Source organism: Acanthaster planci, linkage group LG01 (assembly GCF_054643075.1).
Source record: "Acanthaster planci isolate LZ-2023a linkage group LG01, COTS_SCS, whole genome shotgun sequence".
NCBI lineage: Eukaryota > Metazoa > Echinodermata > Asteroidea > Valvatida > Acanthasteridae > Acanthaster > Acanthaster planci.
Window position 1 is genome coordinate 31,600,721 of NC_141777.1, and position 14,280 is coordinate 31,615,000.

Here is a 14,280-nt window from a genome sequence, read left to right on the forward strand (position 1 = left end):
TAAACCCGTTAACCTATAAACCTGGTTGCTGTTATGGCTCAATTTAGCGAAGTAGCGAAGGGGAGGTGTGAGCTAAGACCAGTGACCGTTTGGGGAGAGCTTGTACACGCTTATTCCTTTACCTCATTGGATAGCTGAGTTTTTGTCAAGTATAGTACGAGGTTTTGTTCACATTGTACAGTGTATGTACAATACAATCTATCTTCCAGCATCAGTTTTGTTTTTGCTACTGAAGGTCCACCATGTTTTTATATATATAGCTCTACGAGTTTTACTAATCAACGGGCCACCAGGTCAGCGTATGACGCAACAAAGGCACCATAGCTAACTTCTTTTGCGCACTTCTTTTGCGCATAAGAACAAAAAGTTTTCGCCACGTGGCGTTGAAACCACGTGATCAAAACATTCTTCCGATCAGACGCGCCTAATTTCTAGTAGTCAACTTAAACTGGGAAACAAAGTCTTACACATACACGAGAGAAATATGGAAGGGCTGCGTAGTACCGTGATTAGAATATGGACAAGAATATAATATATAATCAGTGCTGTAGAATATTTAATTGCCGAGCTTTCGGTAACTGAATATCTTCTTCAGGGCAAGCAGATGACTACTTGATGATGGTTACAGTTGACTACTCGAAATTATGCGCGTCTGACTGGAAGAATGTTTTGATCACGTGGTTTCAACGCGACGTGGCGAAAACTTACACACACACACGCTTATTTTCCTATTATTTGGCAGTGCTTGGTTGTTCAGAAAGAAAAATACTTTAGAGACTTTACCGTAAAACTTACCGTAGTAGAATGTAAATAGTCCTTCAGCGGGAGATTAGCTGAGTTCCAAAATGACAGACGACTCATGATGGGATGTGCACGGTGGTCGGCCCTCAAGAAAACGTCCAAGAAGGAACTGTTCGTTTACGTGTCGATATTTTTGGCGTTGTTTCTCGTGGCCACGATCATCAACGACATAGTTGCCTACACCGTGACAGAGAAAACGCATCTCTCAACTCAAACACTAAGCGAGTCGGTCTTGGTAAGACTTTGGATCCTCTCAAATGATAATTTGTTCAGTGGCGGCGTTACGTGGTGTCATGTGGGTGCAAATGCACCCACTGAAAAGCCGCTTGTACCCACAAAAGGTTTGTCAGAAATTACAACAGGACAATCAACCTTTTCGTTTTACAAACTCCGCATGACAACCCTGCAAAAATGAAGGACCATTTGCAACCGCGCGATTCTGCCTTGCCCCACAATTGCACCCACAGCCACCGCGGTCTGGCGCCGCCACTGGTTGGGTAGAGGCAAACCTGGTAAGGGAGAGATCAAACACGTAGAAGACAGGAACTTGGCTATGCAGTCAGTGATCAGAAAGTCGGGGCTGAGCCATAGTTTGGGTTGCCGACGCATATTAAAAAGCAAAGAAACGCGCTAAACCATACTTAGATTCAGTCGACCCACTGAAAACAAAAATCCCAAAAGATAATTTTTGTTTCGTATTTATATTATAACGAGGAACCGCTCGGCACACCATGCCAGTGCCCATGCATCTAGGCCAGTATTAAACCTTAAGGACATTTCTGGAGGAATCGATTCCCATTTCAGACGAACAGGCAAACAGACTTGGGCCTACAGAAAGCTCGTTTTCAACTGCTTGCAGACGTTCTTTTATTTGCACGCAAAGTGTGATCTACACATGCATTATATAATTATTACTGGTAAATATTACAACACCTACACTCCACTTACATAATTCTCTTGTTACGAAATGCTCTTATTCCAGACCTCATACATGTACATCTCAGTTTGCTCGTACGTTTTCCTTTTTTTGTCTCTATCGTCTCGCATTTGTCTTTTCTCTGAAAGACTTTTTAGTCTTCTGAATATGCTTCCATATTGCCCTTTTTTTCACTTTTCTCTTTCGTTATTTTATTTGATTTGTATAATTCAGCAAATACACATACTTGGCAATACGGAAATCAATGTTCAACGCAAAATCAGAAATCAAAATCAAAATACATGTATCAATAGAGTAATTTTGTTATTGTGTGTTTCCGTGTAGGTTATGCACATCATCTCGTTTTATTTGGCTCTGCTTGGCTTCGTTTACATCACACAGGCGGGAAAAAACTGGAAGATTGCCCGATGCGAGTGGTTCTCTCTAGGTAGGGACTCTCGATTGCAAATTTATTCCCCTAAAAATCCACACGAGGCTTCTTTGTAGATACGAATTTGTTCAGGCACAATCACAAATGAACCAAAGTCAGTCAGATAATGACCAGTCTAGTGTCAGTAGCCAACTGTATACTAATAGTACGGTGCGGTGGGGTGTAAATCTATATACTGCCCTCAAGGACTTTAATTAGTAAATCAGTGGCAGCCCTTCTGACTTTTTCTCGAGTCCGTGATTTTCAGCAGGGGAACTGACGTAGGGCATGAGGAAAACACCAAAATAACTTGATCCCAGGGCTGTAGGTAGAGCGACTCGAAAAAAAATTGCTTTGCGGCCTCGACGGGAAATGAACGCGGGGCATCAGATGTGGGAGCAAGGATCTACGGCCGTGTCCGACTAAGCTTGGCAACGACGAGCAATCACTCACGCTCCCATGGGCAACAGAGCCAGTGACTATCTTGTAGCCTCCATAGTCACATACATTATTTCCAACCGTACAGCCAGCTAATTTGGATCTACGGCCCAACCTCAATTACAGCTTAGCTTGCAGTCTCAAGCTTGGGTCTTAAGAGGTCCACTTCGCAAAGCACGCCCACCACATCCCTTATGCTTCTAAATTCGAACTGGGTGTAATCTCTCCGGTATTTTTTCATTTCATCTCCAGTGTTGAATTTCTTGGCGTGCTTTGTACGGATCGCCATCGAGGCATCTTTCATCCGGTTCAGAGAGGAGGGATACCGGAACTTTACGGAATAACCTGATGGGATTCATTATCGTTCCCAAGCCAAGGATAATACTTGGGGGGGGGAGGGGTTTTACACACGGAACGGTGACAAACTCTTGGCTATAAAGATCTTCAAACCCACTCTAAAGTTTGAACGATTCTTTCAAGAGTGAGAAAGGTAGAGATAAGACTTCCTGAATAGTGGATTTGGGTAAATTCAACAAGGTTAATACCCACAAAACAGCCCGTCGAGTTGGGGTTCCACGATGCAGTATACGATTACTAAATTTAAGTAAATTGTACTGATCAAGGAGAGAGAAAAAATGAAAAGCATTTAATGACACACAAAGTTTGGTGTACATGTATACGACTTTCCTTTATTTACAATGACCTTTTTTCTATGTACAATTTATTATACCCTTATATGGTCCAACATGCCTGCATTCGACATGGAACAAAAACAGAGAACAAAAACGATGAGAATTTTACTGTTCTGTGCAATCGGGCAATTTGCGGAAATTATCATAGTTACCAGAAATATGCATGAGGCCCTTTCAATAAACCAAGTAGTTTCACCGATTAAAAATTTAATATCGCCATCTGAGCAATCTCATTAATTTTCCTGGTGTAGCTGGGGATTGCCAAAAACTCTTTGAGAAAAGCACTCATATCCCAATCTTGACACAACCACAGCCATGACGTTTCCCCCCAAAGTATCAGCTGATTAGAATAAGACTTTTCAAGGAAAGTTAATCTTGGCAAAATTTAATTTCTAAGAGAGGGTCACTTGATTTTTCAAGTGACTTCCAACCACTTTCTGCCACTAACGTGATATCATCAGGCACTCACTAAAAGCCTGTGAAAATCTCCGTAAGTAGGCTGAAAGTTGTGGTTTTTAAGTCCAACCTGTTGAGGGGTTTCTTTCAGAAGATTTCTGTGAAGTAATAGGTATCTACAGTACGAATGAACTCTGTGCAGGCCCCCGACAGATCATTGACTGTCACTGCAACTATACATGCCCTGCATCCATCCAAGAATGCAGAAACTTTGTGCACATTCAGATAAAAAAAATGATTGGGGGCACTTCACCAGATGTGACTTGCACTGTGAAAATGAGTCAGAAGTCGCCAGAGCCACTTTTTGAGTTTCATTTTGAAATAGAAAGAGCAAACTAAGCTCTTGGCTTTGATGAATCTTTGATGTATCACTCAGTCTGGTATCCTCATAAAAACGGATATTGTGCTGATGTCAGACATTGAGAGTTACTAAAGTGACCTTTCTAGGGGCATCTGACTTATTTTTACAGAGAACAGGGGTTAAACTACTAGGCACACATACTGTAGGTACCCTCACAACTGTGGTAGCATAGTGCCGTTTCCTACTTGTGTGGAATCCTACAAGAGTTCCATAACTAGCCACCACTTGCTCAACACCAAACACAACAAATTCCAATTAACCTATTATTTTTTGTTTAAGAAAATTATGCCAACTCTGCAGGGTATAAATGTTCTATAAATTTGTTGGTGTTTATTAAACTTGAAAATCTTGCTGGCCGGATACAATACTCCTTCCCACAATTCCATGATTAAGGTGAAAATGCTTCATATTTCTTCTGATACTGAAAACCAACTACTATGGAACAATGTGCTGTAGCCTGCCCCCCCCCTTGCTAACTTGGAGACACCCCCTCCAATCCTGAACTGTCTGCATATGAGTGATTCCATCCCAAAAGACTGTACAGTCCTTCAATATGAAAGATAAGGAGCTAGATCTTTAATTTATAACAATTTATGGAAACTTTAAAACTAACCTCGGGCTCAACCTTTGTAAGATGTACGGATTAAAAAAAAGGGGAAAAAACAAGTTGTTGTAAGTTGGACAAATGCAATGAGACAATAAAAAACTGGAAATCAATTAATGCCAAGAATGCATTCAAAATAAGAAATGATGGAAATGAAAAACGTTGCAACCAGTTCCACTGTGATGGACAGCAATGAGCCTCGTTAAGAAACCTGTGAAATAACTAAACAATTTAGAGACTGGGTACTGGCAGGTATTTGGCTGTTCACTTTCCTTCACGTCAAGTAAACCAGCTTTCCCATTTATGATATGGCAGACTTTATTAAGGTATGCTAACCTTGATGGCTGACAAAAGTTGAGTGTTAATGGGCAGATCCAGAGCAAAAGTTGTGGGTCCCCAAAACATTTTTTAGGGACCCCCTCCCCCAAATTTGAAATTTCTGTACGTAAACTTTCATGGACTTTCTTAGGGGCGGGGCTTCATGGACTTTCTTAGGGGCGGGGCTCACTTTGAGAGCTGTTTACAAGCTTTAGCAAGGAAAGGAAGTGAAAAAGTCCCCTAAATTACTTTTTACTCTGTACATGTATTTCAAAAGCAGAAGAAAAATGTCCGGGGGAGGGGAGGGGAACCTCCATTAATGCCCCCCCCTCTATCCCCCCTCTATCAGTGTCCGTGTCACTTTGGCAATGTGATCAATTTGCGGATTCACCGACTTTAAGGGCTCTGGAGTATTTTATCACAGATGAGAGAAATACAGATAAGAGACCAAACATAAGACATACGAAAGACTAATGAGAAAAGCAAATTGGCAACAGAATGAATTCGTTTAACAATGGCTTGAGGACCTTTATCCCTTACCGTAGTCATGCAAAGGAAAGAAACTGAAATTGCAGAGGTTTTCAGGTTGCTTCAATACTCGAAGTTTGAGTGAACATTCCACAATTCAAGCATACAACATTTCAATGGGGTTATCTTTTGACCTTGTGATCAGCCATTCATGCACCCAGCACCGAGTTGCAAAGATTTACACAGACTAGTAAAAAAAAAAGTTGATCTTAATCACTAACAATGCCCCTCTAACTCACCACCCCTCATAGAATTTACTACAAACCAAGTCTAAAGTGACTCAACTCCAGTATCTTCCGCCCCACCCTGATGTTGGGATTAGCCATGGGGTCTAGGAAGGGATCTGCATTGGCAGAAGCTCGGCCCGCCTGCGTCATGATGACAACAATGGTGAAGAAGGCAATCACGCCCAGGATCAGGAGAATGGCGTAGCGTCGCATGGGCGTGCTGGCATCCGCACTTCTCTTCCCTGTACGTGTCCTGAAATGATTGCCAAACAAAGCAGCGATTTGGACTAAGAAGTCGCAAATTTTCTGCTGATTATCAACAACTGACAAGCTTACTTCAATCAAAATTTGACCTTCCATGTACCGACTTCCACGAAAGAATGAAGTAAAACTTTCGTTAAAAAAAATGCACTGCCACTCATAAAAAGTCCAGCCACCTTTCATAGTTGAGCTGTATTGGGTTGAAATCTGCTGCAGTAGATATCTCTCATAAGATGCCATCTTTGTAGGAACATTACAAATGCGCAGTCAACGCGATCAGGTGCATGTGCGTGCAGTGTACAAAATGCTCCATACATATAGCATGTTGATCCAATAGTCTTCAAAATATGGCGCAGTCGATGCATTTCATGACAAATTGGCATCCAAAATGCCATGAACATGGCAACCTGTAGGAAGTGACATCATTTGAGAGAGACCTATATGATTTGAACAAGCAACTTCTGGAACATTTTTACTGGTGTTTCACCAACCAAGTTATCAATCCCCAATGCTGGTGGTCTGAATGTTCTGTCATTTTTCTTTTCATAAAGGTCTGGTCTTAGGCAATTCACCATTACATGCCATGTGACGTAGGATCATTTCCAATGTTGGCAAAACACACAATGCTTCAAACCAAAAACGGAACTCTGACTCACTCTGAAAAGATGTGCCTTTTTTACAGTAAAACATCAAATAAGCTACAACATGAAACTGGCTGATCCAACTCCCAATCAGAGTATCTCCAGCTATCCTCCAACATATCATGAAGTCACTAATCTAACTCCCAATCAGAGTATCTCCAGCTATCCTCCAACATATCATGAAGTCACTAATCTAACTCCCCATCAGAGTATCTCCAGCTATCCTCCAACATATCATGAAGTCACTAATCTAACTCCCAATCAGAGTATCTCCAGCTATCCTCCAACATATCATGAAGTCACTAATCTAACTCCCCATCAGAGTATCTCCAGCTATCCTCCAACATATCATGAAGTCACTAATCTAACTCCCAATCAGAGTATCTCCAGCTACGCTTCAACATATCATGAAGTCACTAATCTAACTCCCCATCAGAGTATCTCCAGCTATCCTCCAACATATCATTAAGTCACTAATCTAACTCCCAATCAGAGTATCTCCAGCTATCCTCCAATATATCATGAAGTCACTATTCTAACTCCCAATCAGAGTATCTCCAGCTACCCTCCAACATATCATGAAGTCACTATTCTAACTCCCCATCAGAGTATCTCCAGCTATCTTCCAACATATCATGAAGTCACTAATCTAACTCCCCATCAGAGTATCTCCAGCTATCCTCCAACATATCATGAAGTCACTAATCTAACTCCCAATCAGAGTATCTCCAGCTATCCTCCAACATATCATGAAGTCACTAATCTAACACCCCATCAGAGTATCTCCAGCTACCCTCCAAGATATCATGAAGTCCAGGAGAGCTGAAACAAGGAGCCTCCTGAATGCAACAAAATGTGTCCTGTGGCATTCTGGATAAATGCAGCTGCACGATGTATTGTGCTAGTTGTGATGTAAGCTATATCCAACACGTTTTGGAAACTGCTGCTTTCTTGTGCATCTGGAGAAGTTAGGGTTGACCTCTTTGTGGTCAGAGACAGGAAGCGACAGGGGCAGGGTTTGAACCCACCAATCCTGAATCGCAGTAATCCCTAACACCCTAAAACAGAAAGAGCATTCATTCTGGAAAACTTGGTCTGATCTATCTGAACCACCTTGCAAACTACAAGGTATACCCTGATGAGGGGGTTCTTTTAGGACTGTGCCGAATATTCAAATATCGAATCAAATTCGATCGATTATCAAATACTCGATTATTATTTTTCGAATTTGAATATCTGAATGCAAAATTCATTACAATAAGGGAGAATTTTCTTTTTTAAATCATTAAAATCGCATGATGGTGGCTTGTTCCAAGCAGATTCCCGACATTGGAAGGCAGCTGATATACCCAACAGTCCAGTATAGAATTCATCCTAGAATATGGAAATAGCTTTTTAAAAACAAAAATGAATGTGCCAAGATAGTATTCTTTGTAATAATGATGTGTTGATGCAAACACTGTTGAAATAAAATATAACGAAACCTTCATAACAATATTTCAACTTGAAATCGAATGACTGGAGGTCCGAAGAGGAAGAGGGCTGCATCAGGCGAAATAGTAAGTTGTGTCTCAGCAACCACAAATTGTGGTGCCGGGCACATTTTAAAACTCTTTAACATTATTAAATCTTTGCTACATCGTGGCTTGAGAGAGAACCTATGACAGTGATTATGATGTACAATTGCATGTACTATTGCGACTGATTTTGTATATTGTTCATCAATAATATTCAAATACTTGATCAAACTGAAGGTCGAATATTCGAATAGTCAATGATTCGAATTGACTCAGCCCTAAGTTCTTTCTGGAAATGACAGTCTGGCTGAAACCAACTTGCAAAGGTGTTCATCTTAACAACACTTTATTCTGGAAATCTGAATTGGTTGAACTTACTTGAACCACATGGAAAACCAATGTAAAGCACTTCTCCTCTTGTATTTGTCCACATCATGGTCTTGGATAATGTCCACAATCTCGTCGTCTCGATTTCCACCCTGTCGCTTGTGAGCAGTTTGAAGCTGACCAGCTGAAAAAACGAGTGGACAACCATCTTATGGGGGAAAAATGGAACCTCTTTTGCATCAGCCATTTTGTAAAAGTTATTTACTCACGTTTTCATTTCACACAAATGAAAACATGAATAATTGGCCAAGATAGTTCCATAAGAGTGGACTGCGAAAGAAGTGTTATTAAACTTAACATGCTTGGAACACTAAACCCAGCCAGGATCCCAGGAAGTGCCCTGGAGATATCTATGACTGTAATGCCACTTTCTTTAAAAAATGTTTTCATTGGCCAAGAATGATCACGCGACAGGGTGACATAATCGCATGTCACACTCACTGCTAGACATCACATGAGCCGGCACGGTAAATTACGCACATGCATCCACACAATGTACAGGATAATGCAAGGGTTGCAAACCACTAATGTTCAAAGATTCCTTTGTAGCTCTAAATTGCCCTGAGAAACAGAAGTGAAAAACATCAATACAGAGATATGACAAAACACTTTGTTAACTGTTGTGATGTCTGATGTGATGTTTTGAACACCCTCGGGTACCTATAGCAACTGAGACATTTCAACATGTTCCATCCCGCATCACAGCAGTTGACAACTGTTAACTGTGGTCACCATCTACATTCCAAGCATGACAATCCTGACTCTAGGCAAAACTTACTACTAGGTAACGCCTCAGGCTTTAGAAGTGGAGTTGTGCTATCTATGTTGATGACGCTGGTACTCGTGGTCCTGGCCTGTACCCCGGTGGTGGTTGTGGGCCTGTAGGCAGCACTGTCAATCTCTGTAATGCTGGAGGAAGGAGTCGGGTCAGAGACACTGCTCTCAGTTGACTTGTACAACTCTTCAGTAGGCTCTTCCAAATGCTGTGCTGGCCTTTGAGGTTCATCAATCTGTGGAGTTAAGTTGAGGAAGACTATGTCTGGATTGGGGAGAGAACATATGTGCGCCCTACAGTTACAACCATTTTCTTGAATGTAGGAGAACGTGGCAGAACTTGGACTGAGGCCACTCCATGTAAGATAAGCGTGAGGAAACACATTCCTATTCTAGACCCTGTAGTCAGGTAGTAGGATATTTTGGAGGGAGCATGCCCCTGGATAAAGGCCTGTGTATCAAGGGAAACTAACACGTAAAGGTCAAGAGTTGTTGTTACTGGGGAAAAATGTGCTTTTTTTCAAGCCGAGCACAGGATACTTGTAATAAGCAGTTACAAGCATTTGCAGTTGTGAGACACGCCATCAACTGTCAAGGCAACAGTCACTTGTAACAGGCTGCAGACAAGAGCAAGTGTTGTTGATGTTGTTTGTTGACACGATTACTCAAAGTTATACAGGTTGCCAACACACTGACAGAGGGAGGAAATCACATAATTCTAATGTCATTTGGTTGTCAACACACTGACAGAGGGAGGAAACCACATAATTCTAATGTCATTTGGTTGTCAACACACTGACAGAGGGAGGAAACCACATAATTCTAATGTCATTTGGTGATCAGCATTTTTGCCCTAACTCTCACAATACTTTTACTGGACAGAGTCACAACTGCTTGAAAATCTATCACTGTGCAGTAACTTCGATGGCACCGTCTCTGTGCTTCATCAATACTGGGGCCAAAACCAATTTAATGGTGACCAAATTGTACAACCTCAATTTTACAACACTATAAAACTGCAATTTTGGGAATTTTTGGTAAAAGCTAATGGTGACGAATGTCACTCTTCCTTGTAAAGCTGTATTCTTGGTTGCCATTTTCCCACTAAAAAATTATCTCGACAGACAGCTACTACTGGGACGTGAACACTTATCCTTATGGATCTTTCTTCAATAACCCCTGAATCTGGTCAATCGGTTACAACTTACAAGTGAAAGCCCCAAGCCCGCCCTCGCCCAATTGACCCTGGACAGGTTCTCTCGGAGATTCTCGGCGACGGGAGATACCATGTTGCTCGGGGGAAAGACACCATTGTTACAAGAGGGGCAGGTATAGCCGGCGGGGGCTGTGTGGGAGGGAAGCTGTCGAGCGTATTCGTCTAAACATGCCCAGTGGAACACATCTGTGGCAGACAGAATCAAGAAACAACCGTCAAAATCTTTTCCTTTTCTTATCTTTCAGACTGCGCCTGGCAACTACAACTTTTACATGGCATGGTTTGCTGGCTTTAAGATGTACCGGTACAAAAGAATGAATCCTTGGCTTTCAGCAAAGCATAGGATATGGGGGGGATTTCACACAAAAAAGTCTTGAGCAAAGTGCTGCAGAGTGTGTTGCATGCACATTGTTATCGTGAGTATACCAACCAGACGTCAGGGTTTTGAGGAACTGCATACATGACATACATGTACAGAAAAACAATTGAAGCAAAACATCCCTTCAACTGAACCATCCTTGAATTTGTTCCACTTCAAACTGACACGGGGGGGTTAGCTCTGTTACAAGACCCCCTAACTCCTTCATCTACTTTTCTTGACCAAAGACCTTACCATAGCATATTAACCTGACCACATCTCCTTCAGCAAGTTCCTTCTCGCAGAGGCTACATCTAACGTCATAGTCACTGTCTTGTAGCCACTGTAAGTAAGACTTGACAATACACTGCAATGACAAACAGCAGATCGGAAGAGTTTGATATTATAAAAAATGAAGGAAATAGGTCAGATGACTGGATCTGGATGCGTTTATCCTCCAATAAAGCAGACAGACTGCATCACATTAGAGATACGTGTATAGACCCTATTCATGTGGAGGCCATTTTTGATCTTATTCCCCGAATCTGTTTTACATATTGCAAACTGTCGATTAGGATGGCACCAGCCTGTTTTATACTTCCATGCGTTCCAAACCACCAAAATTTAACCACGTGCACTCGTAGACAGCTTTACGAATGCCCTTCCTCGTCTTGTCATACAAATTGCATGTGTTGTTCGGCGTTTTATTTTTAGTAACACTGACGCACTATTAAGCACTGGCCACGTGCACTTATAGGGAGTCTTGCGAACGCCCTTCTGCATTTTGTCACCAAAATTTTGTGCGTTTTTTAGCTTTTATCTTAGCGACACTGATTCACTTTTATGCATTGGCTGGACAGTAGTTTTCTTGGCTCGAGAATGCACATTTTTCAAGAGAGAGCACCTCCGAACTCCGAGGTGAACACGTCTCTTCTGACTTCTCCTGTTTTGTCTGCATCACACACTATTGGTATTGCCACGCCTTCACACTCCTGAATACTGTTCTAAAACATTTTCAGTTTTTAGTCATCATGGGTCATCTGTGGGAAGGGTGGGTGCATATTTATCACACAGCCCTAACCTTATTGGAAAGAGCCCCCTATCTGGCCACCACCTTACCTTAAAACTCATGCACAAAGTCTACTTCCAGAACTGTAAGATTTTTATAAACCTTACAGATAGCCTACAGATGAAACCCACACTACGACTGGCCCAATTTGCTTCCACTCAAGTGACCAATCATAACTCAGCTTTCATTTGGATGGGATCAGGAAAACCAAAAGAAAAGATAGGAGCTGTGTTGCGATTGGTCAAGCTGGTCACATGGCTGACAGTTATTGAGAGTACATGCTGCTGATTTTCTGTAGTGTGGATGGGCAAAATACTCATGAATTTCATCAATTTTATGAGGATATAAGGTGAATAAACCTCCCCATCTGACATCCATGACATCTAACTTTACAAAGAAGACATGTACACATGTATGTAATTGGTTGCATCCTATTCCTAGCTGTGATTGAAGGGTAAGTTGGCACAATCAAAACAGAAAAAACATGCAAAATGTGTTTATGGAAGTCTGTAGCTCACAGGTCTAAAAGGTTCGTACATGTAAATGTATTTAACCTTACAGTTCTGGAAGTTGGGCCTATGGCAGGGGCCTACACAAAGTCTATGTGCTTGACGCAAAAATCTATTTGAGCAAGAAATCTTGAGATTTTTTACTCCTAATTGTTATAAGACTGATGAGAACTCTTTCAATTTTTATAACGCATGATTAGGCTACTTTCATTTTAATTTAACGACATGAAAATGAATGTGGAACTGGAAAAAATTACATGCAGGCCTACGTCATTGTACAGTACGTGTACACTGTATGTACATGTAGTGATGTACATGTACTAGACACACTGTACCTTTGGATGATTCGCAACTAAACAGTGCTCGCAGACGTTCACACGGTGCTCAAAACAAAATAAGTTGGTGACTTTTCTTTTTGGGCATTTACAAAGACCCATTCTTGTCGTTGGAAGACAGTCGTTTGCTTCTGATCTTAGCGCTGAAAGTCCGAAGTTACACTATCATGGCTAGGCCTCTCAGTTCGGCTGAGATTTAACACCATACTGTTCACCAATGCCACGTTTGAGGAAGATCCACACAGAGGGTGGATGACTCAGAGGTCAGTTGGTGCCACAGCCAGGTTTACAGGTTCCACGTCTACACTGCACATTCGGAATTACATTTACGTGGACACCGGCGGAGACAGACTAGACCCGCTGTTGTATTTCCGGAGGACACAAACACATACAAACACCAGAAATCAATTATCATTGGGTGACCCAAAAAAGTTCTTTTGGTATAAACCAAAAATCACAATAAATGTTACTATTTTGATCGTCATTGAGCTGACTGACTAAAATTAATGATTCAGCAGTGCCGGTCGACGTCAATGGGTAGTAGCCAAATTAAGAATGATTTCCATTTACGAATGGTCCCATCACTTGATCAGGCAATCACTAAAAGTTAGAACTGCAGAGGGGGCGCTTTAAGACAGCGTTGCAAGGCCCCACGTCGAAAGCAAACATCTTATTGGGCTTCGGCTACAGATGTTAGTTTCAGCGTGTTCCCGGTAAAAACTGAGCCGTAGCCGTAAGCTTTTGGAAGCATCTTAGGGGACGGGTTCTGACAAAGGGCTAACTATACAATGATCCTGCAATCTTGTTTAATTTTAAGATGTTCGACGGGGTCGTTGCATTTAATAATTTCCTTTTTACAATTGTGAGAAATGATCCTCTAAACGGTCCCTTTTACAGAAAATACCCTGAAACTTCACTTGATGAGATTTGTGTCTGTGATGTCATCTGTAGGACTTCATTTGTTTTAAAATCAAAACCTAAAAGATTTTGTACATACTGGGAAACCTGACACCTTATTCGGCGTTTCCAACACAATTTCTTAATTTTTGTTTTCTTTAAACTAAGTTTATCTTTGGAGATGTAAATTCTAAATTCAAAGTCCCGACTCTAACAAATCAAAATAACACTGACTAAAGGATTGCAATGAAAACTCAACCCTTTTTCTTCACTGTAAGAAATGGAAGTTTATCATTTTGATTTCAATATTATTTTTGTGTAATCATAATATTTGATGGACTCTTATCTATTCTTGTGGTATCAGCATACTTAGTCATTTCCTCACTGATCTTATCAAAATTGTCTTTTTGTACACAAATATCTTCCAGAGTGGCTGCTTAATTTTCTGAGAGAAAATTGACTGACAAGATATAGTGGTTCGATATCCCTGAGATAATATCTACATTTTGTACAAGTACGGGGGCATTTGTGAACACTAAGTCCAA

General features: G+C 41.3%; 2 protein-coding genes across 2 annotated transcripts; one reads left to right on the top strand and one right to left on the bottom strand.

Annotated features, from left to right (window-relative positions):
* Nucleotides 1–415: 415 nt before the first annotated feature.
* LOC110976766 (uncharacterized) lies at nucleotides 416–3,488 on the top strand. Its single transcript, XM_022230331.2, has 3 exons — nucleotides 416–1,036; nucleotides 2,063–2,165; nucleotides 2,838–3,488. Exons 1-3 carry the CDS (start codon nucleotides 860–862, stop codon nucleotides 2,927–2,929), a joined length of 372 nt encoding a protein of 123 aa, XP_022086023.1. The 5' UTR covers nucleotides 416–859; the 3' UTR covers nucleotides 2,930–3,488.
* zfpl1 (zinc finger protein like 1) lies at nucleotides 3,248–13,349 on the bottom strand. The gene is made up of 6 exons (XM_022230330.2): nucleotides 12,839–13,349; nucleotides 11,181–11,292; nucleotides 10,560–10,753; nucleotides 9,356–9,587; nucleotides 8,569–8,701; nucleotides 3,248–6,024 (listed from the first exon to the last, which is right to left on the bottom strand). The coding sequence occupies exons 1-6, from the start codon at nucleotides 12,938–12,940 to the stop codon at nucleotides 5,802–5,804; spliced, it is 996 nt and encodes a 331-aa protein (XP_022086022.2). The 5' UTR covers nucleotides 12,941–13,349; the 3' UTR covers nucleotides 3,248–5,801.
* Between the last annotated feature and the right edge of the window lie 931 nt (nucleotides 13,350–14,280).